General features: G+C 54.7%; 1 protein-coding gene across 1 annotated transcript in view; it reads right to left on the minus strand.

The window, feature by feature from the left end:
• MTCL2 (microtubule crosslinking factor 2) overlaps positions 1-20,654 on the minus strand; it is a gene marked incomplete at both ends in the record, with an annotated part of 64,039 nt that extends 43,385 nt beyond the window's left edge. Inside the window, 2 exons of the mRNA XM_079720290.1 lie at positions 182-406; positions 19,980-20,654. Of these exons, the coding sequence (XP_079576416.1) occupies positions 182-406; positions 19,980-20,654 (900 nt within the window). The remainder of the gene's footprint in view (positions 1-181; positions 407-19,979) is intronic.
• Positions 20,655-26,150: the final 5,496 nt, after the last annotated feature.

Below are 26,150 nucleotides of genomic sequence, written 5' to 3' on the forward strand. Positions count from 1 at the left end.
CGTGGTAGACGGCCTATCAGTTCCTAGGGATCCCCATTTTACAGATGAGGATGCTGAGGCCCAAAGAGATGATGGAACTTGTCCAAGGACACATGAGGAGGGAGCTGACCTGGGCACTCAGGCTCATGGTCCTACCCCCCAGCAAGGGCACCTGTGAGGGTTGGGAGGGCCCTGGGCTTACCTTGACGTCCTGCTCCAGGCCACGGATGAGCTCGCCGTCCACCTGGCCAGTCTGGGCAGCACGGAGGCTGCGGCGTTCAGCCTTGCGCAGCCGGTACTGCAGGATGCGACAGGTCTTGCTGGCCTGGTCCAGCTGCTGCCGCAGCTCCTGCAGCTGGTATACATCCTCCTCCATATAGACGTCCCGCATCTCCAGCATCTCTGCCCGCAGCTCCTCAATCTCATCCTGCAGAGGGAAGGAGAGGTCAGGTCGCTGGGCCCTATGGCAGTGGCCAGGGTACTTGAGTGCAGGGCACACTCGATGCTGTCCTAGGCACACCTCGGGGGCCTGGGTGTGGCAGACTGCGTAATGGCCCCCCAAGATGCCCACGTCCTAATTCCCAGTATCTGTGAATATGTTACCTTACATGGCAAAGGGATTTTGCAAATGTGATTAAGTTAAGGATCTTGAGATTGGGAAATTTTGCTGGATTATCTGGGTGGGCCCAGTGTAATTACAAGCATCCGTATAAGAGGGAGGCAAGGGGCTCAGAGCGGGAGAAGGCGATGTGGCAGAGGTTGGGGTGATGTATATTGAAGATGGAGAAAGGGCCATGAACCGGGGAATGCAGGCAGCCTCTAGAAGCAGGAAAGGGAATGGATTCTCCCCAAAGCCTTTACAGGGATGGAGCCCTGACAACACCTTGGCTTTCAGACTTCTGACATCCAGAATTATAAGATAATAATCTGGGATTGTTTTAAGTCAAATTCGCGGTAACTTATTATAGCAGCAATAGGAAAGTAACACACTGGGGAAGCAGAAGAGGCTCACTCAACAAGCATTTATGAGCACCAACTGTGTACCAGGCTCTGTGCAGGCACAGGGGGTGGGGAAGGAGAGTGGTGACCAAGACAAACGTGGCCCTTTCTGTATTGTCTGCATGGAGCCCCAAGTCTCATTGGCAAGACACACAGTAAACTGAAAGATAAAAAAAACCCTCAGATACTGTTAAGAGCTGTGAGGACAAAAAACCAAAAAAACAGAACCAAAACACCTGGGTAATATGAAAGAGTAATGGGGGAAGGTGCTATGTTAGAGGACAAGGTTGGGGAGGCCGCCTCTAAAGGGACATTTGAGCTGAGGCAAGAAGGAACAGCCATGCAGAGAGACAGGCAGGGAGCAGTGTGTGCAAAGGCCCAGAGGCAGCAAAGAGCTCAGTGTGTCAAGATACAGCAAGGCAGCCAGGGTAGCTACAGGAGTAAGTTGAGGCTGGGGAAACTGACAGGGGTCAGCCATCCAGGGCCTTGAAGGGTTGAGTAACGAATCTGAGTCTGGGTTTTAAGTGGAGAGAGTTGAGAGGGATGACCTCACTTCCTCAGGGCAGCTCCTGACCACCTCTGTCATCAACTCCCAGATGTCCTTCACTTCCCCTTTGTTATCATGGGTATATCAGCAATTCTTCATTTAAGACTTTGTCTCCCAGAGAGACCGTGAGTGCCTGGGGGGCTTCCCCACGCCTACCTCACTCCCCGCTGTATGCCCCACACCCAGCGCAGGGCCCAGCATCCTGCAAGCTCCTAACAAATACTGAGTGCAGGAAGGCACGTCTTGTTAGGTAAACAATCACAAAAAGACAAACCAACATGAAACAATCATTAGACACAAAGTGCAGGGGGATGAGTGGGGAGACCCAGGAGAAGAAATGGATGATTCCTATGTCTAACAGCAGATGTGAAAGCTGAGTCACAAATGGAAATAATAATATCTGCCCTTAGTGTGATTGAACAGATTAAATAAGATTGTACACTAAAAAGAGAAACCGATGGGCTTCCCTGGTGGCGCAGTGGTTGAGAGTCCGCCTGCCGATGCAGGGAACACGGGTTCGTGCCCCAGTCCGGGAAGATCCCACATGCCGCGGAGCAGCTGGGCCCGTGAGCCATGGCCGCTGAGCCTGCGCATCCGGAGCCTGTGCTTCGCAGCGGGAGAGGCCACAACAGTGAGAGGCTCGCGTACCGACGAGTCATAGGAGATGAATGACCTGCCAAAGTCATCCCAAAGGAGTCACAGAAAGCACCTAGAAATGGTGCTGATGGGAAAGCGGGGTGGGTCCAAGAAGCAAACAAACAAACAAACCACTGTGCAGGCTCTGGAGAGGGACCACATCTGAGCTGGGTTCACCAGCCCTCTGAGCCTCCCTTTCCCCAAAGAAAATGGGTGGCTCCCTATGGGGGAATGGCCTGGGCTTCCCAGTGCCCCTGAGACTGGATGGGTTGGTTTAATTCAGGGTTAGGAAGTGGCACCTTCAGGCTGGTTTTTAGTATGAAAGGTCATGGAGGTTTTTATATCCATCTGCACTCAGTTACTCCTGGGACTATTCCTCAGCTGGTTCTGAACACAGGAAAGGAAGACAGAGGGGACGACAGGGTATCTGCTTCTCTCAACCACAACAGATACTGTCCCATTCCCACCAGCAACTGAAGGGTTTGATCCCCACCTGGCACCACAGCCTTGCTCCTAGTTGGGGGGGCGGGGTTCAGCAGCACACCGCAAAATGAATGATTCTGCCCGCATCAAGCTGCAGAGGAATGGTCCCCTCATCAGGAACCCCACCTCCACCCCAATATATACACAGACTCAGCCTCCCCCCCATGCCAAGCAGACAGAACTAAAAGTGGAGAAGGAGGAAGTGGGACAGTCAATGATCACACCAGTTAAAGAAATGAGGAAGTGAGGGGTCCACACGCATTTCAGCTGGCAAGATTAAGGAAGCATAAAGGAAACAGCACTCAGGAAGTGTGGGCCAGTTGGCTAAATCCAAGCTAAACCAGCCTCCAGATGGGCCTGTGTCCAAATCCTCACCGTACTATTTACAGAACACGTTGACAGGGAGGATTTGGGAGTCGGAGTGGACCCAAAGCGCAGGGTGAGCCAAAGGGAAGTGCAGGGGATGCACAAGCTAATGATGCTGGGCTACTTTAAAAGATGTATGACATTTAGATCATGGGAGGTGACATTCCACAACACAGGACCACACCCAGGGCACTGGAGTCATTTTTGGGGACCGCTTATTTTTCTAACTTTTAAATAACTGATTTTTTCGGGATTTCTCTGGTGGTCCCATGGTTAAGAAGCCGCCTTCCAATGAAGGGGATGCAGGTTCGATCCCTGGTTGGGAACTAAGATTCCACAAGCCGCAGGGCAATTAAGCCCGTGTGCCACAATTAGAGAGCCTGCACACCGCAAGTACTGAGGCCGCACACTCTAGAGCCCGAGTGCCAAAACTAGAGAGAAGCCCATGTGCCGCAATGAAGAGCCCGCGTGCACAACAAAAAAAAGGTTCCGCATGCCGCAACGAGGATCCCGCGTGCCGCAACTAAGACCCGATGCAGCCAAATAAATAATTTTTTTAAACTGATTTTTCTGTTTATAAAAGTAAATGACAGGACTTCCCTGGTGGCGCAGTAGTTAAGAATCCGCCTGCCAATGCAGGGGGGACAGGTTAGAGCCCTAGTCCAGGAAGATCCCACATGCCGCAGAGCAACTAAGCCCATGCGCCACAACTACTGAGCCCACGTGCCACAACTACTGAAGCCCGCGCGCCTGGAGCCCATGCTCCGCAACAAGAGAAGCCACCGCAATGTGAAGCCCATGCACTGCAACGAAGAGTAGCCCCTGCTCACTGCAACTAGAGAAAGCCTGCATGCAGCAACGAAGACCCAACACAGCCAAAAATAAATAAATAAATAAATTAAAAAAAATGTTAATCATAAAAAAATTATTAAAAAAAGGAAATGACGATCATAAAGACAGTTTTGAAAACAGAAAACATAAACCACTCATCATTCCTCCACCTGGTCTTGAATCACAGTGGTTCTCAAAGTGTGGTCCCTGGACCAGCAGCATTAGCAACACTGGGCAGGGGGGACTTGTCAGAAATCCTCACGCCCTGACTGAGAACTACTGAATCCGAAACCCTGGAAATGGGGGCCCCCGAGTGACTCTAATGCAGAGTGTTTCCTTCCAGTCTTTTTTTTTTTTTTTAATTTATTTTTTGGCTGCATTGGGTCTTCGTTGCTGCGCGCAGGCTTCCTCTAGTTGCGGCGAGCGGGGGCTACTCTTCGTTGCGGTGCACGGGCTTCACATTGCGGTGGCTTCTCTTGTTTCGGAGTACGGGCTCTAGGCACACAGGCTTCGGTAGTTGTGGCTCACAGGCTCTAGAGCTCAGGCTCAGTAGTTGTGGCGCACGGGCTTAGTTGTTCCACGGCGTGTGGGATCTTCCCGGGCCAGGGCTCGAACCCGTGTCCCCTGCATTGGCAGGCAGGTTCTTAACCATTGCGCCACCAGGGAAGTCCCTTCCTTCCAGTCTCTTTCCTTAAATGGGCAAGAGTCACGTGTCTCAGCACACAAGTCCTCAGCCCAGAGCCTGGCACAGAGCAGGGTCTCAATAAGCATCTATTGAAGAAGTGAATGAATGAATGACCTTTCTCACATGAGCAGCTGTCTCTCCAGGCCTGCCCTTCACCACAGTCCATTTATGCAAATGCAGGATGTTGCATTCATGCCAGCTCCATCTCTCCGTGGTGGCCAAGGGGGGCCCAGGCCCCTCAAGGGCTTGTCCCAGCTGCAGGCAGAATGCGGTCAGCCCCTCCTGGCACCGTCCACGTGAGAGGGTGAGTCCACAAAGGCTGAATTGTGGCCCGCACGGCTGGGTCTTCTGGGATGTGTGCAGCAGAAGCTGAGCTTTCGGGGTCTGAGGTGGGGGCTGGGAAAGGGGCTGCTGGGACATGGGGAGGGGCTGAGGGTAGGACTCTGCTTCCCTCCAGAGGTTCTTGGATCTCACCGAGCCTCCCAGTCTCCCAGGACTTCATCCAGGGACCGTCTGATCCAACCGAGGGAGCTGGTAGGGAATCGCCGGCGGGTAGTGGGTGGGGAGCTCAGGCTTCCCTTCAAAGACAGCTCAGTGGGGATTCCCTGGTGGCGCAATGGCTAAGAATCTGCCTACCAATGCAGGCGACACAGGTTCAAGCCCTGGTCCAGGAAGATCCCACATGCCACGGAGCAACTAAGCCCTCGTGTCATAACTACTGAGTCTGTGCTCTAGAGCCCTCAAGCCACAACTACTGAAGCCTGCGCGCCTAGAGCCCGTGCTCCGCAACAAGAGAAGCCACCGCAATGAGAAGCCCGCGCACGGCAACAAAGAGTAGCCCCCGCTCGCCGCAACTAGAGAAGAGCCCGTGCACAGCAACAAAGACCAAACGCAGACAAAAATTAAAAAAAAAAAAATTAATTAATTAAAAAAAAAGTTTCCTCCTTAAAAAAAAAAAAAGCTCAGTGTCTGCTGAGCCTCTCACCCCAGCCGCGGGGAAATGCGGAGAGAGGGGGCCAACACCACTGAACGAAGCCAGCCCAGTGGCTATACAACAAGGTTGTCAGAGACCCCCCAACGTCGGGTGGGGGAACCCAGACTTCATCCCCCACTGCAGACAGGAAGAGGCCACACTGCCCAGCAGTGCCCACCTCAGAGCCCAGGGGCCCCTGATTCTCAAACCGCACCCCACCACCACCCCCCCAGTCAGAATGTCTGGACTAAAGAAGCTGCGCAAAGGTTCTCAGATCAGGCACAGCCTGCCAGGCCTCCAAACCCACCCCCTCCGGCCGCTCCTTCAAGGTAACCTCTCCTCCCCTTGAAGCTTAACCTGATTATTTAACCTGGACTGAGAACGGGGAGTGGAGTGGGGAGGACGGGGGACAGGATCGGGCACCCCCGCTGCTGCCAGGGTAGTCAGCCTTTCCCTTTACAGAGAATGTTTATTTTGCTCTGATTATAGAGGTAATACCTGTTCATTGGAAAAAACTTGGAAAAAAAAAAAAAGCAGAGAGCTTTCTATCTCCTCCACTAGTTCCCACTGGTCTCTGCGTTAGGTACAAGCTTCTTACCCTGGAATCTGAGCACACGCCTCTCCCACCGCCCCCCCCCCCCACCCCGGGTCTCCTCCCCACTTCTGTCTTGCCTCTGCCCTCCATGTCCAGGTACACCACGACGAAGAAATAGCCACCACCTATCGGGAAGCTCACTAATTACCAGGCCCAGTCCAAGCACAGTACGTGCACAATAGTTTGATCCCTTACCAGCTCTGTGAGGCAGGTAGGGAAAAGTGTTCCCACTTTGCAGATGAGGAAACTGAGGCTCAGAAGTTTCCCAGAGCTGCTCAAGCAAAGGAGCGGTGGAGTTGGAATCCAAACAAGCCCTGTAACCCTGGGCCAGTGCATCTTAACTGTGTGTTCTACTCCCAGGGTTGCTTGGGCTATTCCCTCTGCTAGAGAGCCTTTGCCAGGCTAACTGCTAACTTTCTCATCCTTCCAGAGTATTCCCTCCTCCCCCAAACTGATTCAAACCCCACGCTCTGAACTCCATTCTTCTTGTGCTAACAACTTTAGGTCGCATTTGCTCGTCTTCAAGTCTATCTTCCTCAAGAGCTGGTGGGGAGGGCAGGTGCTGGGTCTGACTCGTGTCTGGTCCCCAGCACAGCCCTGGACAGGACATGGGACGGAGCAGGCACCCATCACTGTCTATGGGTGGGTAGATGAATGAATGAAAGGAGTATGGCTTCTGCCCTGCCCAGTCTCTCTCACAGCCCAGAGAGGGCAGGCCCTCCTGATCCCAGCCCCAGGTCAGCTGCAAAGAGTCAGGGAGAGCCTAGGCTGCTCCAGGGCTGGCCTCAGACCCCCATGCCACCTCAGGAGGATGGGCAGGGTCTCTCGAACCTCAGCTCACCCACCCACTCCCTGCCCACAAGTACACCTCTGTCCATCCTCCCTCACATGCTGTAATGACCCATGAGGTCAGCCTGCAGGAATCAGCCTCTCAGGGGCAGACCCGCTCCCCGAAATGGACTGGTTCCCAGGAATCCTGAGGGAATTGGCCAGGAAGAGTCTTTTGGTCCACGCTGGGCCAGAGGGCCAAACATGAGCTCACAGTACCGCTAATAATAGCGTGGCATTGCATGGCAGCACGGGGCTTCACAGTTTACAAAGACATTCCATGTGAATCATCTCACGGGTCCTCACAGAAGCCCCATGGACAGGCAGGAGAGGAATCACCATCTCTGTTCTAGAGGCAAAGAACCGCAGAGGAGCACCGGGGAGGTGGGCTGTGTCCAAGGTCACACAGAGATACCTCCAAACGGGACTCGGGTTGCAGACTTCAGGTTCTTTCATCTGCACCAGAATGCAGGGAGTCCATGAACTTGGATGGGAAGGGAAAAAAAAAATCACGTCTTTACTTTCACTAATGCTAACTAAAAATTAACATTTCCTTCTATTCTGGACAAGCCACGGTTGTATCAGCAGTACTTATAGCTTTATAACCAAAAGAAACCACAGATATTTTCATATCCCATAACAGTTGCTGCAGAAATGTCAAAATATTGTATACACTCATCAGTACTTTGAAATTACAGTAGTTAACAGACCTGTTTCCAGATCTTATGAGTTAATAAACATACATATTACTATATCATAATTTAAAAATATACTTTGATAACTATATTTCAATATGCTTGCTTTCCTTTATATTTTGTTTTAAACATTTAAAAACATTATTCTGAGAATTACTCTCAGCACATGGAGCAAAATACGATGGAGTCTGTGTTCCCTCTGGAGCCGCCTCATCTGTGGGGTCTGGGTTGCCACCCCAGACCCTCGCTCTCCACCATCAAGGCATAAAGCTGGAGAAACAGAGCTCCGCTTTCACACCACATTTAAAATGTTCCAGGAGGGACTTCCCTGGTGGGGCAGTGGTTAAGAATCCGCCTGCCAATGCAGGGGACATAGGTTCGAGCCCCGGTCCGGGAAGATCCCACATGCCGCAGAGCAACTAAGCCCGTGCGCCACAACCACTGAGCCTGCGCTCTAGAGCCTGCGAGCCACAACTACTGAGCCCCAGAGCCACAACTACTGAAGCCTGCACACCTGGAGCCCATGCTCCGCAACAAGAGAAGCCCCCGCAATGAGAAGCCCGCGCACCGCAACGAAGAGTAGCCCCCGCTCGCCACAGCTAGAGGAAAGCCCGCGCGTGGCAACAAAGACCTAATGCAGCCAAAATAAATAAATAAAAATAAAATTTAAATAAATAAAAAAAATGTTCCAGGGAATTCCCTAGCAGTCCAGTGGTTAGGACTCGGTGCTTCCACTGCCGTGGACCTGGGTTCAACCCCAGGTGGGGGAACTAAGCTCCTGCAAGCCTTTCTGTGCGGCCAAAACAAAATAAAATGTTCCAGGAAAGAATGCTTTCTTCAGGAAACCTACAGGAATGTAAGATGATTAATCTCTGCACAGTGAGGACAGAAGGGGGGGGTGAGATGTGGGGCTACTGGACACTCGCAGTGACTCCACATGCCTGGGTCTGATGGAACTGGTCTGGAAAGTAGATGGTGAGAAGGTCTCCCGACCCATGGGGCTGGAGGTGAAAGTGACCAAACACGAAGCCCCTCTGCAGAAACACAGCAAGCAGCAATGGGTGGGTGAGCCTCAGCAACAGCTCCCAGCTGGCCCACAGGGGACAGGGAAAGAACCAGGGGGACAGGAGGCTCCTGAAGGCACAAGGAGGCAGCCTCTTACCAGCCACCAAGGAAGAGACTGTCCCAGCGCAGAGGTCCCCTGGCCAACTCCCACCCAAGAGAATCAGCCCCCACAGGGCTAGGGTGGACCCTGGGAGGGGTCTGTTCACCCAGTGTCCCCAGGGAACTCCGATCTGGGCCCTGCACACCACACTCTAGAAACCCTGGGATACTAAGGCTGGGTCAGGAACAGGGAGCCGGGGTCTCAGCCCACCCAGCTCCGACGGGGACTCTGCACTGCCTGGGCCTCCTTCCATTCTGCATCTGTCTCCCACCTCCTCACTGCGCCACCTCAGATGTCACCTCCACCAAGAAGCCTCCCTGGCTACCTCGGAGCACAGCTGTTTTGTATGAACAATTAGTGAATATCTATGGTGGGCCAGATTCATCACCAAATCACTGGATTTAGTCCCCATGATGGTCAATCTGTTCTTCACTTAGTACATGGAGTGATTTTTTGTAAACTGTTACTCTCCTGTTTAAAACCCTCCAACAATCGCCAAAATCTGGAAACAACCTAAATGTCCCTCAACTGGTGAATGGCTAAATGGTGGTACATCCATATAATGGAATACTACTCGGCAATAAAAAGGAAGGAAATGCCAATACCCACAACCACGTGGTCGGAGCCCAAATGCATTATACTAAGTGAAGGAAGTCAGATTCTGTTGGCTACGTACTGTATTAAGCCATTTCCATGACACTCTGGAACAGGCAAGACTATAGGGACAGAAAACAGATCAGTGGTTGCCAGGGGCTGGGGGAGGAGGGAGGAACTGACTACAAAGGGGCACGGGGGAGTTTTGGAGGTCGATGGTTCTCTGTCTTGATTGCGGTGGTGGTTAACAGAGCTGTGTGCATTTGTCAAAACTCATTTCACAGTATGTAAATCACCGGACTTGAAAGCAAAACAGAAGGCTGATCCTGCCTACCTGTCCACCTTCATCTCCCCCCATTCCTCCTCTTGTTGGCTACACTCTAGCCGCTCGGGTCTTCTCCCAGCAGCCAGAAGACTGTCCTACCTCTAAGCCTCTGCCTGGATTCCCCTCCCCTACATCTCCCACTACCGGCTCCCCGTCTTGCTTGAAGCCTCCACTTAAATGCCACCTCCTCAGAGAACCCTTCCAGACTCTTCTAAGCCCATTGTGTTCATCTCAACCCCATGTTTCTTTCAAGGAGCGTATCACAGGTCCCAGCCCAACTGCGTCCCTGCCCAATTTCAAACCTTACCCAAATTTATCACCTCCTGCCCAGGTTCTAGGGACCCAACCCACCAATGGGCAACAGACCCAGGAAGAATGACAGCTGAGCTAAGGGACCCAGAACCTTCACTCTGCAGGAGCCTCTGCCTGGCCCGCCTTTTCCCACACCACCCTGCCTCCCACGGTCCCTCCCTCAGGCCAAAGCCCAGGCCGCCTGCCCATCTGCCACCCTGGCTCTGGCCCGGGACACTCATCCTAGCCCGGAAGGGCTGACCTGCAGTTTGGGCCAGCAGTGGCCACAAGGGCAGCATGCCAGACCCCCGAGAGGCCAGGGCAGCCATCTGCTGTCCCTTCTGCCTGTCCTCCAGGGTCTGTCAAGGCTCCAGATGAGATCTTCACACTTGGACCCCAAGGAGGGCAGAAGGCTCTGCAGAGCTCCACTTTCCTCCCAGCTCAAAAGCCAAGACTGTGGGAGTAGCAGCAGGCGGAGGGGAACCCAGAGACACCATCCTTTCACAAGCAGGGACACTGAGGCCTAGAGAGGGACTGGGGACAGCCCCATAGTCCCCCAGACTGAACAGACTCAAGCAGGGAGGGACTCTGGGCTCCCGCCTCCCAGCTTAGCCTCATTGCCTGGAGGCTGGGCTCTAGTTTTAGGGGAGTCAGGGTCAAAGGTCCTGGAAGAGCAGGGCCAGGACCCCAGCCAGGCACGGCCATGCTACACAATGCCCCCTCCCACTGGAATGGAGGTTGCCTGGTCCCAGTGACCCACAGGGTCATGAGGGAAGACAGGGTCCTGAACTTACCTCTCCAACAGCAATAAACAGTAACAGGCACGGAGCTCGCTGAGCACTCCCCCCGTGCCAGGCACTTGCCAGGTAGCACACACTATCTCACTGTATCCCCAGCCACCCCACTGACCAGTGAGGAACTGAGGTCAGAAAGGTCAACTCAAGGTCAGAGTTCAATGGCACAGCCAGGATTTGAGTCCAATTTGAGCTCTAGTAAACTAGACTAGACAGTCTCTATAATGGGACAACAGTGAGAATCATAATAGCTAACATTTACAAGGGTTTACTATGTGCCAGACACCGGGCTGAGCTCTGAATGAATGTCCGTTATCTCAATGACAGTCCCTTTGAGGAAAGTGTTATTACTTTATGCCCATTTTACAGGTAAGCAAACAGAGGCTCAGGAAGATGAAGGCTCCAAAGGCAATCAGGAGTGAGCCTCCCAGATGTGGCACAGCCCTGTGCATGAGACCACAGACACTCTCTCTGGTGGGGAGCTGTGTGTGTGTGTGCGTGTGTGGAAGGGGTGGGCAGGGAGGAGATGCCCGGAGACCACTGCCCACCAAGGCCAGGCCTGGCTTGTCACTGCCCCATTCCAGGCCTCACCCGCCAGAGCAGGGAGACCTCCGCAGTCCCTGATGCCTCTGGGGGGCACTGACAGTGGGGACACCCGACAGTGTCCCTCCTGTCCTTTCTCTGTTGACAGGAAGGAAGGCAGCTTTTGGATCTGGATGTGTTTAAAACATCCCCCAAAGGGCCTCTGGGCTACAGCCAAATCTCTGAGCAAAGAGCATCACGAGACCCAGTCCTTCTGCCTCTTGCCACTTGCAGGCTGTGTGACCTTTGGCAAACCCTTTAACCTCTCTGAGCTTCAGTTTACTTACGCTTGTGTGAAAGGAAGGGGTTAAGTCCCACCCTGGTAAGATCCCTGCCCTCATGCAGAGCACATAGGGGGAGGGGCTGGAGTGAAAACTGTAATTATGCAATTAATAATCTAATTACTGTAGAGGTAAATGCCCCAAAGGAGCCTATAGGAAGCCCCTACGTGTCTAACACAGGAGCCTGGCCTGGAGCTGAACACATGAAGGTGGAGGAGGAAACCAAGGGAGGCGGGAGGGAACTACAGTAAAAAGGCCCCCACAGTGGGACGAATGCAGGGATAGAGGCTTGGGGTGCATGGAGCGCTCAGAACTTGGGTGGAGCAGGGCTGAGGTGAGGCTGAGAAAGGCAGGACCACACAGGCCACCCAGGCACTTGGGCAGGGCCCAGGAGGGGTGTGGAGGGGAGAGGCTGATGCAACTGACCCAGAAGATCCCATGTGGATCTGGGGCAAAACCAGGAGAAAGATGTTTAACTGGTCCAGCCTAGCCACAGGGACCCAAAACAGTTTTTCTATTGGAGCCCGAGCTTCTCTTTGCAGTGCAGGCAATGGGAGATTATTCACTCCAGTCTTAGAATGTGGGACCCCAAAGCAACCCTCCATCAGCAAAGGAGTATCAGCATCCCCATTTTACAGATGAGGAGACTGAGGCTTATAAAGGCAAAGCTCATAGAGGAAAAGGCGGAACCAGGATTCAAGCCCAGGTGGGCCCGGCTCTAGACCACAGTGCTCTTCACCACCTTGGACCCCAGAGAAGGGAAAGGCTGGCCTGCTGCTCCCACCTTCTCTGACTCCCTGCCATTCCTCAGGGAGGCCAGCGACATCCGCTGACCTGTGGGCCTCCAGTGAATGCCAGGCCCAGCCTGGCCCAGAACACCCCAGAGTCTTTAGATATTTCCCCATCCCAGCGCCAAGTTCCTTCTGGCACCAGAAGGAAGAGAATGTGACTACAGATGAGGTCACGCCTATGGGGCACCCGGGGCAATGACCTCAGTAATAACTTTGGCTGCTGGTCAGGCCTCTGCTTAGAACTTAGCCGAGCCCCTCCTCTGGGGAACTCTCTCTGCCCCAGAGGCTACACAGGACAGGGAAGGGATCCCTGCCTTCCGCTGTGCCCAGGACAGTGCTGGATGTGCCATATACCTGAATACTAATCCTCCCAAGCGCTCTGCAAGAAAGGGATTAAGTTCCCATTTTACAGATAGGAAGACTGAGGCTTGATGAGGGGGCCCTGCACGTGGGGTTCATGTACAGGGAGGAGGTGACAAAGCAAGGTTTGGCCCCAGACCTGATCCCAAAGGTGGAATTTGTCCACCTCCCTCCCGAGAGGCCCTGGGGCCTTGTGTCCGGTGCTACAGACACATGGAAAGGAGGCAGCTCCTAGCTCTGCTATAGGTCAACACGGCCCCCTCCCAGCAAGGTGTTCACAATGCCTCGGCTCAGTTCGGCATTCAGTGCCCTTCCCCAGCAGGCCCAACTCCCCTTCCCAGCCTCTCCCTCACTACTGCCCCCCCCCAACTCCCTCCAGCTCTTCTGTTTTAAGCCTGCAGCTGGCCTGCAGCCCATCTGCAGACCCTGATCACTGCCTTTCCTTCAACCATGCAACAAATATTTATTGAGTCCCTACGATGTGCCAGGCACGGTCCCAGCAGCTGGACACAGAGGCAGTCATTCAAGGCTAACTCCTCAACTCTAATGCCTCCTCCTCCAGGAAGTCTTCCAGGTCCCTCCTCTGAGTGCCCACATGTCCTCCAACCTTCTCTATCCCGGCCTCTTTTCCCAGGCAGAATCAGGCGCCCTTTAGGGATGGCAGTGGCATGGCCCTCCACAGTCCCCAGCAGAGGGGGAGGGGGAGGAGGCCGGAGATGAGGGCAAGCAGGAAATTCCAAGGAAATTAGAAGGGAGTTGCCCCTGGGCGCTGGCAGGCCTGACAATTGCTGCATTTCACTCAGCTCATTGGGCCCTGGCCCAAGTGCTGGGTGTCCGGGCCCTGTGGGCCTTTGGTGCATCTTCTCCACCTTGGTGACCTGCCAGCCCCTTATCTGCCTACATACCACGCAGCCCCAGCCAGGCTCCTAGGACCCCCAGATCCAGAAGATTGCAAAGTCAAGCCCCTGCCACACTCCCCACTGTTCCCAGCAGCCTAGTGGAAGGAAGCCTCGTGGAGGAGCTGAAAACAGTAGTTTGTACACATGAGCTCCAGGGAGACACGGGCCAGGATTTCCTGTGTTTCTGTGTAGCTGAAATGTCACAGCCAGTTTGTGTGTGTGTGTGTGTGTGTGTCTGGGTAACCTGGTCTGTGGGTCTTTGGCTCCTGTTAGCAAATGCTACAGGCCTGACATCTGAGTGTTCTGTGCTCATGTCCTGCTTCTATGTACGTGGCTACATGTGTTGCTCATGTGTGTCTCTTCGGTGTGTGTCTGTGAGCCCCGAGTGTGCAAGGACCTCTGCTGCTTGCTCTATTTGTGGAAGAGGCAGCGGGGGTGGCTGGGTGATGAGCTGTGTCTGTGCCCGCTTGGCAGGGGCGTATCTGGATTTCCACGGATGCGAGCACCTGTGTGTAATGACTCTGTGTGGGTTTGTGTGTGCGCCCGCATATGCGTGTGTGCTTCCGATATGTCTGAGGGTGTCTCCAGAGTGTGCCCATCTCTGGGACACGGCCAAGTGTGTCTGGGTGTGTGTAAGGGTGTGTTTCTGAGCCAGCAGTCTCCTAGATGGTGTGAGTCTCTGTTGTGTCTGTTTGATAACTGCGGGTGCGATGAGACAGGACGTGGTGTATCTTGCATGGGTTTGTGTACTTCTCTGAGCAGGTGTCCTCCCTAATAAGTCTGGAGGTGTGCTTCTGCAAACAGACAGCACAAGCATGTCCCTGGATGTGTATGTGAGACATGTATGAATAGTCGTGGATCTCTGAGCACACGCTGTGAATATGTGTACATGTGTTTGTGTGTGCAAGAAAGAGTGTGCCCAGGGACACAGGCCAAACCCCTCTGTAAGGAATGCTGGGAGCCCTGGTAGCTTCGTAGTCCCCCTAAGGCCTCAGCAGCAGCCATCTCACCTTCTGCATCTCATTCTCCATCTCGCTGGAGCTGTCCCCCGCCCCCCATGACAGGCGACCAGCTGAGGATCCTTAAAGACCCAGTTCTCAGAGCAGCTTCTTTCAGGCCACCTCTCAGCTGCCACAGGGAGGGCTGGGACTAGCCAGGAGCTTTGCTGACCATGGTGACCACTCCTCTCCCCCCAACAGTGACAGATATACTGGAGTCCTCCCCCTACAGCTCCCAGGAACTGAGAGCTTCACAACTTGTGGGTTACTGCCCCAGACACCTGGCACAGGGCCTAGAAGCAGGTATGGGAATGGTGACAACCAGGACAGGCACTAACATTTACTGTGCACTAGATCTATATCATCACTCGGAAAAGGGTCCCCATGACCCTGGGGCAGGCATGCTTATCTCCCATTTTTCGGAAGGAAAAACAGACTCTGAAAGACTGAGAATCTCACCCAGAGTCACAAAGCTTATAACTGGCAAAACCAGGTGAGAACTCTGCTCTGTGAAACTTGGAGGCACAAGCTGCCTCCTGCATGGGAGAGGGTGGAAGAGAGACTGGGGAAGGGAGCTCCTTGGGGTTGTCTAGTGAGGTTCCCAAGTATATCAGCTGTGCAATCTCGGGCACATTACATAACCTCTCGGTTTCCTCATCTGTCAAATGGGTCTGATATCAGAACCCTCCACACAGGATTGCTGTGAGGAGTAAAGGACTGACTTAACCCAGAGCCTGGCACACTGGAAATGATCTAATAGTTGATGGCATTTGTGAGCAAGAACCACAGAAGGCCGGGGATCAGTGGTCTGGGGGTCTCCAGGCCAGCTCTAACATCCCAGCACTCTGGATTCCAACCTAACCATTATCTAACCCTTAAGTCTTGATCCAAACCCCCATCACTTCCTCCAAGACCTCAGATCCCTGGTCCCAATCACACTTTCTACTGGTGCAGGGTACATATTCATGTACACACACGCAGGCACATGTCCCCCACACACTGCCTGCAGGCTCCAGGTTCTCGGTCCCAGCAGATGTCATTCTCTACTTGCTCTCAAGAAGCCTTAGCCTGGAGCCCTGCACACAACAGAATTCCTCTCGACAACCTATGTCCCAGACTAGACACGCTGTTAGCGACCACAAGCTCATGCTCCAGTCGGACTGTAGAAAGAACAGGACCCAGGGTTAGACCAACCAGGTTTGGAATCCTGGCTGTGTGACCAGGAGCCTCCATTTACCCAAGTGTACTATGGGAACTGGAGGGGAATTAGATGCTTCCTCTGGGCCCTTCTGGCTGACATCTAGATTGGCTACACTTCAAACACTCACATGTAGAACCTCCAAGGAGGTGGGGAGGCCTCGCTTCATGAAGCCCACACAGCATGGAATGTGATCACTCCTTCCTGGCCTCCTCGGAGCAGCTCCTGATTTATCAACATCCTAAAGCTAGGGGGATCCAGCCTCCTGGCTTCTCCCAGCTCCCTCAAGAATGAAGGCTTTGACATCCTATCTGCTCATTGGCTGACAATAATAACAATTCCCTAAAAGATGCGGAATTTCACTGCTTGCAAAATGTCTTCTTATCTATTCACACCTCCCTCCCTGATTCCTGAAAACAGTCCTATGAAGTTGCCCAGGCAGGTTCCATCATCTTCATTTTATAGATGAAAAAAAAGAGCTCAGAGACGCCAAGTGACTTGCTCATGGCCACACAGTAAATGGCAGAGTCAGGTCTCTAGACCAGGTCTTTGGGCTCCAACTCTCAGATTCTTCCATCCACACCAGGTGGGTTCCCAGCACGTCCTCAAAAGGTGCATGGGCAACAGTTAGTGGTGACGGGGAGATGGAAGACTTCAGACCACCAGGGTTTTGAAGGTCAAACAGTCCACGTGTCTGCCCTGCAGCCAAAGCTGTCTCTTAGAATCCTGGAACCTTAAAAGTTAATAACCTTCAGACTTCCTTGGCTGAGGTCAGGCAACTCAACTACAGCCTCCACATAAATATCCTCCTCAAGTAATCACAACCACCACATTTTGTGCCGTTTACCAGCTGCTTTCCACAAACCCCATGTCTTTATCCAACATGCAAGGTTGAATAACTCTGAATAACTCAACGGACAGCAAGCTCACTCCCTTCTCTGTAGCAGCTCCTCCTATCGTCTCACTGAGAGAGAGCTGCCCCATTTCCACTTTTTCCACTCGGGCCCCAGAGTAAGCCTCATGCCACAGGAGATCTGCCGTCACCCGCAAGGTCTTCCCCAGTTGATGGTTCCCAGTGCCGCCCGCCAGCTGGGAGGTGAGCTCGAGCAGGGCCCCACTGGACTCAGTGGGACTCAACCCAAGGCAGCACGAGGACTGCTGGGAACACGCTGGGGATCTGAAGTCCTTCTCCTGGTAACTCAGATCCTGCATCTTAGAAGCAAAGTGGCCCAGAGGGGCAGGAAACACGTCAAGAGTACAAGGTACTCTTACTCCAAGCCTGGCTGCCTGGAGAACGGGCTCTGGGACCTGGAACAAGTCCCCTCTCCGCTGTGGCCACAGTTTACCCATCTGTAGAATGAACAAAACCACACCTCCTGTAACAGCCTCTACATCTATGGCCCACATCCATGGCCTCTAGACTTTCATCTTGCCTCTGTGAGGCTGGCAGCTGGAGAGAAGTTCAGGGACTGACCCATGTATACACAGTGTAACCGCACAGTCTGGTCCTGCTCACCTCTCCATCCAATCTCCTTCCTCTCTCCAGCCTTGGCACTGATCCTCGAAATCCACGAGCTTTTTCCTACTTCCCTTGGCCTGGAATGGTCTTACTCCAGCTCCTTATACAGCTGGCTCCATCTCATCCTTCAGCCCCTGGCCTCCCTTAGCACCCCCAGCCCCAGCTTCATGTGCTCTCGGCACACTGTGTCCCTCCCCACCCTCATCACGATCCGCACTGTGACGCAGTGTATGACTATTGTTTAATCCCAGTCTCCCCCACTAGACGCACAGCTCCATGAAAACAGACACCTCGTCCTCGCCCATGGCCGTGTCCTCAGATCTGCGCTAGTGTCTGGTACACAGTAGGCCTTAAATAAGTAGTTGGTGAATGAATGAACGAGGGGCCGGGACTGCTTCAGGTGGGGAGGAGGATCTATCCTGCCCCCACGGAGTCCACAAGAGAACATGATAAGCGCCCACGGAAATGTGTCACATACCACTTGAGAATAGCAGTGATCGAAATTACCCTCATCTGAGGCTCGCTACATGCCAGGCGCTCTAGTGGTGTTTGCACACATAACTCATTTAACCCTTAAGGCTGGAAGATGTGTGATGTCCCTTTATACAACGAGGAAACTGAGGTCCAGAGACATTAAATAACTGGTCCAAGATCACACAGCCAGGAAGGCACAGACCCCAGATCTAACAGTGGCCTAAGGCCTGCACATGAAGCCAGAAACACTGCATGAATGGGGGAAATTGAGGCTGCACCCTGACCCAGGCAGTGGAAGGTCCCCAGCCTGGCCCTGGACACTGTGAGACCTTAGGCTCAATCCCCAGCCTTCTGGAACTATTTTCCATCTTAACAGTCATGGGTGGCTCACAGGGACTCCAGAGCTCTGCCTGCTGACTTCCTGGAATGAACAGGAGCCCACAGGGGTGGGTGTGTGAGACCCTAAAGCAAAGCTCTATGGCCCATCTTCCCTTGCCAGGGGGAGCAGTTGGGGCCAGGAGACAGGAGTGAGAAGCTCGGGGTCCGAGTTTAGAGCAGCTCAGGCAAGGAGTACTGGAAGCAGCTCAGAGCACCAACTGGGCAGGGCCAGGCCTCCTTCTGGCTTGTCTCCCTCCTCTTACCCACCCTCCACTTGTCTTCTCCTCACCACTGGCTCTTGAATACTATAGGAGCTGACTGAACCCCTGATCGTCAACAGCGAATGGGGTCTTTAGGAAGTCTTCCCCTCTCAATTAACAGATGAGAAAACTAAGCCTTGGCCTGAGGAAAGGTTAGAAGCTAAAGGGGTAGATTATTCTGATTCAGACAGACCCCGTCCTATTCTACAACAGTGACTAAACGTACACTGGATAGCAGATGCTGGGGAAAATAGGGAGGGGGAGACACAGTTAAGTAAGACCTTACAAACTCTAATGAGAGAGAAACCCTTTTGGCCAGAAGAGCTACAATGCAAAGCTAAGTGTTGCTGGACAGACATAAATTAGCAGAGTGCCGTGAACTCGGTGGCTCTTGGCCAGGGGTGCTCTGGGTATTGTGCCAGGACATCAACTAATAAGAGTAGGTACATTTCAGCCTCTTCCAAACCACGTCCAGCCAGTGGCGGCAGAACCCATGAAGCTTCCCAGGTCAATATCGACACACAGGGCTGGGCTGTCCCTAAAGCTGCCTCGGTGCCAGGCAGTGGGCAGACAGAGCCTGGCCTGCACCCAGCAGGTGCTTATGTCCACTGAAAGCGTGAAGGCCAAGCCTGCTCTCCCGGGGAAACTCTCAGGTCCACACCGCACCACCACCCCCACCCAGAGGAAAGGCCCCTTTCAGATGTCAGTTTCCCTCCTCTCACTGGGAACATGGGAAGGAGATGGGCACTGCCGTGGGGCACCAATGCAGCTGCTGTGTGTACAGGGCCTGTCCCAAATTGGGCAGAAGACAATACCCTGGGATTTGGGAAGCTGCCTCTGAACCGGTTCTCCCACGACATCATCCTCCCAGGCTGTGGGACCGTTAGGGCGGAAGTCGGACTCTAGCCAAGGGGATGTTCCCAGATGTCAATGCTTTCAAACCGGACCCGCCCTGAAAGGCAGGCAGGGACAGGCCTGAGCCAGGAAAGCCCTGGGTAAAGACTCAGGATGGTGTTCTGGCCTCTCCTTGGCAGGGGATGGCCACAGGTCTCCCTGGCAGCACCGCACAGCAGTGCCTGTCCCAGAAAAAAGAGCCGCCAAAGGCCTGGCCTCTGGCTTCGGGGTGGAGGCTCTGAGCAGCTGCATCAGAGGTCCAGCCCCTCACTGAGTACCCACCCCCATCCCAAGTACCGCATCTAGGCATCCTCCAAAGTACTTTTCTCAAGCCCCCCTTCCCAAATCAGGGTCCTTTGGGCAGTCTCCTCTTCCAGGTTCCTTCCTCAGGAGAAGGTGTCCCAGATACAACGGGAAGCGGGATGTAAGGTAGCCCCTGAGGGTTTAGGCCCCTTTCCCAGCTCGTGCGGTAGGACAGCGGGCCGGCTGATGCCTCAGGCCGGTGGAGCTGACACCCGCGCCTCCCCGCGGCCTCCCTTTCCCGCACCAGCGCCCTCACCTTGAGATAGTCGTTTTCTGAGCGCAGCTCCTCCAGCTCTCGCACGAAACCGCCGGGCCCGCAGTCCAGCATCTCCTCAGTGAGGTCGGAGAAGGCGAGCGAGGCACTGAGTGGCAGGCGGCTGCTCCCCACCGACGACGCGGCCACCGACGGCTCCTCGGGGGAGGTGGGGGGCCGCGGAGGCTGTTGTGCGGACGGCGCAGGCTGGGACGGCTGCCCGGTGCGGGCTCCCCCCGGGCCCCCGGCCGCCGACTCAGCGTCGCTGCTTAGCGCCAGCTCCAGGCCCAGCAGGCGCGCCTCCTCCGACGCGCAGTCCGACACCTCCGAGCTGCTGTCGGTGAGGCTGGGCGGCGGTGGCGGCGGTCGCGGCCCGGTCCCCGGGCGCGGACGGCCCTTGGCGCGGACCCCAGTGCGGACACCGGCCACCCGGGTCCCTGAGCCCCGCGCCCCGGACGCCACCGCACGCCCCTTCTTGTCGGGCCGCGCCGAGGACGCGGCGCTGCAGGCGGCTGCTGAGCCCGGGCCTGGGCCACGGCGGCCCTTGGCCAGCGACCAGCCGGCCACGTCCTTGGGCCGGGCCGGCGACGGCGCGCGGTGGCTCTTCTTCCTCTCCGGAGCGGGAGCGGGCGGGGGGCCGCAGCCCCGAGCCGGGGACTCCCCCGCCGGCACCTCCATCGCGGCCTCCCTCGGCCTCAGCGAGCGGCGCGCATGGCCCGGGCCCGCCCGGCCTCCGCGCCCCGTGGGAGGCTCCTGGCGCCCCTCCGGCCGCTGGGGCCGCGGCTCCTCTCGGCCCACCTCAGACCCCCGGCTGCGCTCCGGCCCCGACCCCCGCCGCACGGTCTCTCCGCTGCCCTGGGCTCGGAGAGAGCGGCCCGTTCGCCTCCAGGCGCCCCGGCTCCGGCTCCGGCTCCGGCTCCGCCCGGCGCCCGCCCCTTCGGCCTCGCCGCGCCCCCGGAGCGCGCCCGGGCCCCGGCTGCCTGCACGCCGATCTCTCTCTCGGGCTCCGAGTCCGGCTGCTGCCCGGGCCCCGGCTCCGCCCGGCGCGGCCCGCCCCCCGCGCAGCCCCGCCAGCTCCCCGCCCAGCCGCCTCGGCTCGGGGGCGCGCGGCTCCGCGAACAAAAGGCGGACGCGGCGGGAGCGGCAGGGAGGGACACAGGCAGTGAGCGAGGGAGGGATCTGCGAAGCAACAGCGACCCCCTCGAGGGTCAGGCGGGCCGGGGCTGCCGTGGCCCGGGCTCCCTTCCCCTCCGCTCCGCCGCCGCCCCCTCCCCTGCTGGCCTGGGGAACGCACCCGGCGGAGGCGCCCCTGCTCCCCTCGTCCGCGCAGGGGTCGCGCGAACGGCGAGAGGGGGGACTCCTAGCTAGAGGCCGGGTGGACCTCAGATCGCGGGAGCCATCATCCATATACACGCCGAGCACCTCGCCTCTCGAGGCTGTGCAGAGCGTGCGCGAACTCCGCCCCCCGAACCTCGCAGAGCAAGACCGATTATCCCAATGTACAGATGGGTAAACTGAAGCCAAGGGAAGACAGGCGATCAGCCCACGGTTAGCGACAGAGCCGGGATGGAAGCCAGACCTCGCGCCTCCAGGGCGTGCTCCGCATCTTCTGGCTTGGCTTCCTTCTCACAGTCGTGGGGAGCGTCGGGCCCTGGGTGCATGCCCGGCTCTGCACGCCGTGAGCTGCTTGTGATCCCAGGCATACTCCCTCCTCCCCTGACCCCGGTCTCAGGTTCTGCAGGGCTAAAATGGAGGCGACCCGTTCTCAGGAGTCAGACCAGCGCATGCTTTGGGAATAGGTTTTGGCTCCCGTGGGGGCTGGTCCGAGCTGGACACGGTTGCCCTGATCCCCACACGTCCCCCACAGGAGCAACTCCGGATAACCCCGGAGCCCCGGCTCTGGTGGGTGTCGTTTCTTTCCTTCCATAACTGTGCTCCTGTGTTGCTGATTTTCCCTTGTGTCTGTCACGCCTTCCCCGCCCCCGCTCCTCGCTGCTACTTCCCATCGCCACCGAGCCGCTGTTGGGCAGAGCCACTTGCAGTCCTTTGGCTACCCGGCGGGCAGGCGCTCACTCTCAGGGTAGCACCCCCTGGCGGGCGTTGGGGGCAAGGCTGGTGTTTACCGGTCTGCAGCCTCTTCTTCCTCCCTCTATTCCCCTTCCTTTCCTTTTCCTCCTCCTTCTCCCCCTTTCCTCCTTCCTTTTCTATTTCTCTCTTTCCCTCCTCTTCCTCTTCCCCCAAACCTGTTGCTTCACCTCCTCCTGCCCTTGACACACAGCTGGCCCAGGTCCACTCTGTTTCTGTGCCACCTGCCCCGCCGCGGTGAATACACTCCCGGGGTATGCCCTCTCCCGGTGAGGCACGGCTTTATCCCCATCTAGGTGTGTCTAGGTGTGTAAGTGCCCCCTCTATCCTCGGATCCTTCCTCTGGGTGCCCCCCCCACGGAGCCAGGTAAGGAACAGGGCCACTCAGCAGGTTCTCTGCAAACACTTCTTCAGGGGCATTTCCACCCCCATCCTGGCAAGGCACCTGCTCTCCTGCCCCCACTGACTGTCCACTCACCCAGTCCACAGGCACCAGGCGGGACCCTGAGGGACACACTGGTGGACTTGTCAATGGTGAGTTCCTGACCTCATGGAGCATGGCATTTCACAGGGGTGAGGGCCAGGGTAAGCCCTCCTGCTTCCCGGGCCTCAGAAGACGCCACTTGGTTTAGTCTGATGTAACAGATGACCGGGTCCTTCTAGCTCTGATGTCCCCGTTTCTTGTAGACTGGTTCTGGCCTGGCACAGAGAGATGCTGTGTGGCTCTCGGAAATTGTTTACCCTCTCTGAACTTCAGTTTCTCCATCTATGCAGAATGTGGGCTTGGAGATGTTGGATGGTGGGAATCCCAGCAGGGGATGTGCTACATAGAGCAGGCTGCTCAGCCACTCCTGACACACCCGTGGCTACACCAGTGGTGGCCCGGATCTCCCCATGTGGGCCTGGGCCCGAGTCCTGGCTCTCCCACAAACCCTGACTGGGTCCCAGCACTCATGGCTGAGAAGGGGGCTGATGGCTCTTCCTGCTTTGAAGATCTTCGGATTTGGGGAGCCATGAATCTACACTGCAGCCCCAGAAGAGCCTCGGGAGCAGCAAGGCCCTGGTGGGGAGGGGCCCAGGGGTTGGGTCAAGGTGGGGCTCTGGACTCAGGTCAGACCAGGGCAACAGTGAAAAGAGTAAGACTAGCCAGGGGCCCAGAATTGGCTCCATGCAGGCGGGGAGGCCACCTGGGGTTTCCTGAGCCCTGGGCACTCATGCCAGGCTCTGTGCTCAACACTTCAGCAGAGGATCTCAGAAAGGGTAGGAACTTCTTGTGGCTGATTATATTTTCCAAAGATAGGCTCAGCAATATATAGCTCATCCCAATTATTCTTTTTTACAGTGTGGCATTGACACTCTTCCAGTTGAGTCACGTGGTCTATGTTCCCTCTCCTTGAACCTGAGCAGACTTTTGTGACTGCCTCAACCAATAGAGAATGGCAGAAGTGACAGTGTGAGGCTAGGTCATAAAAGGCAATATGGCTCTTCAGCTCAGTTTCTCTCTGCCTCTGTTTCTCTGTGTCTCTCAGTCTCTGTCTCTCTGTCTCTCTCTCAATCCACTCTCCCTTGGGACGCAGCCACCATGTTGGGAGTAAACCCAGGCCTCATGCAGAGGCCACGTGAAGGTGCTCCAGCCAACAACTCCAGCTCCGGTCCCTGCTAAGCCCCGGACATGTGAGAAAAGGAACTTTCATATGATTCAGCCCCCAGCCTTGGAGCTGCCCCAGCTGATGCCAAGTGGAGCAGAAATGAGCTGTCCCAAACTGCAAAATATTGTTGTTCTAAGCCACTAATTTAGGGGGCAGTTTGTTACGCAGCAATGGATAACTGGAATGCTTGTTCAAGGTCATACAGCTTGGAAGTGGCAGGGCTGGGGTTGACTGGAACCCAGGGCCATCCAGCTTCAGAGCCTGTGGTGCTGCACTGTTGGGTGGTGTCCAGCTCAGGCACACAGTGTGTGCCATATAAAGCTCTACTCCAGAAGGCATGAAGCGTTAAATGATTGTAAGAATTATATATCACATTGCACAAAATGAAGATGCTGATCCCCCAGCGGAAAAGCAGTTCATGTTCTCCCATTCAAGTGGCTAAATTGACCAACATGATAGAAACTGAATGGAGAGTAAATCCTGGAAGGCTCCAAAGAGGAGGTGATTTTTTTTTTTTAAATAAAGGCTATGTTCCTTATACAAACCACTGGCTGAAGGAGAATTAGAAGAATTAGTAGGGAAACCTGCTTTTGTTGTTGTTGTTGTTTTTGGCCGCACCACGTGGCATGCGGGAAGGATCTTAGTTCCCTGACCAGTGTTCGAACCCATGCCCTCTGCAGTGGAAGCATGGATTCTTAACCACTGGGCAACCAGGGAAGTCCCAGAACCTGCTTTAAATAGGGTAGTCAGGGAGGCCTCTCTTAGGAGGTGACATTTAAACTGAGTTATTCAAAGAGCCAGAATAAGAGAATTCCAGAGAGAGAGCACAGCAAGGGCGAAGGCTGAAGGAGGAACAAGCTTGATAGATGTTCAAGGAAGTAAGAAGGTCAGAACGACTGGCACTTGATGGGTGATAGAAGAAGGACAAGACAGAGCAGGACTGTACAGCGGGAGCCTCAGCAGCCCTGGGCAGGGCTTTATTGTTTGTTTGTTTTTAAAATATCTTTTATATATATATATATTTTTAATTTATTTGTTTATTTTTGGCTGCATTGAGGCTTTGTTGTGTGGCTTTCTCTAGTTGCAGCAAGCGGGGGCTACTCTTCGTTGCAGCGCGCGGGCTTCTCATTGCAGTGGCTTCTCCTCTTGCGGAGCACGGGCTCTAGGTGCGTGGGCTTCAGTAGTTGTGGCATGCAGGCTCAGTAGTTGTGGCTCGTGGGCTCTAGAGCGCAGGCTCAGTAGTTGTGGCACACGGGCTTAGTTGCTCTGTGGCATGTGGGATCTTCCTGGACCAGGGCTTGAACCCATGTCCCCTGCATTAGCAGGCAGATTCTTAACCACTGCGCCACCAGAGAAGCCCGGGCCTTTATTGCTGATGCAGTGACAAGCCACCGGGGACTGTGGAGTAAGCAGGGGTGAGATGTAATCTAATTTGTGTTTTAAATAGATCACTCTAGCTGATGGCAAGAAGATGCTAGAAGGTGGGTAAAGGGCCTATTGAACCAGCCTCTGAGAGGTAACGGTGGCTTGGATGAGGGTGGAGGCAGTGGAGCGGGAAGAAGAGGGGTAGTTTTGAGATCTGTTCTTGAGCTCTGAAGAGTTAGACACCCTTGGTTGGAGGTGAGGGATCAGAGAAATGAAGTCAAGTTCAACTCCCAGGTTACTGGCTTTCGTTACAGGATGAGTGACGGTGCCATTTAACAAGACAGGGAAAACAGCTTAAATGTGGTCGGGGGTAGAGAGACCAGGTTTAGAGGGGGAAGTGGAGAGTTCTTTCTGGACCCGATCAGTTTGAGATGTCTGTGGAGACATCCAAGTCATATAGGCAAGAGACCTATGAGTGTGGAGCCCAGGGTAGCAGTTAGCCTGGAGTCATGAAGAGTCATCTGCATTTAGACAATATTTAAATCCATGAGACCAGATAGGGTCACATAGAGAGAGGGTCTACAGAGAGAAGAAAAACCAGGAAGTTAAGAATTCCTGGCTCTACAAAATTGGGTCATTTGTAGAGACATGGATGGACCTAGAGCCTGTCATACAGAGTGAAGTAAATCAGAAAGAGAAAAACAAATATCATATATTAACACATATATGTGGGATCTAGAAAAATGGTACAGATGAACTGGTTTCCAAGGCAGAAATAGAGACACAGATGTAGAGAACAAATGTATGGACACCAAGAGGGGAAAGCAGGTGGGGTGGTGGTGGTGGGATGAACTGGGAGATTGGGATTGACATATATACACTAATATGTATAAAATAGATAACTAATAAGAACCTGCTGTATTAAAAAATAAAATAAAATATTGAAAATAAATAAAATAAAATAAAGAATTCCTGGTTCTATCACAGATACAGAGAACAAACTAGTGGTTACCAGTGGGGAGAGGGAAGGAGGGAGGGGCAACATAGGGGTAGGGGAGTATGAGGTACAAACTAT

The sequence above is a fragment of the Hyperoodon ampullatus genome (genome assembly GCF_949752795.1).
Source record: "Hyperoodon ampullatus genome assembly, chromosome: 14".
Taxonomy (NCBI): domain Eukaryota; kingdom Metazoa; phylum Chordata; class Mammalia; order Artiodactyla; family Ziphiidae; genus Hyperoodon; species Hyperoodon ampullatus.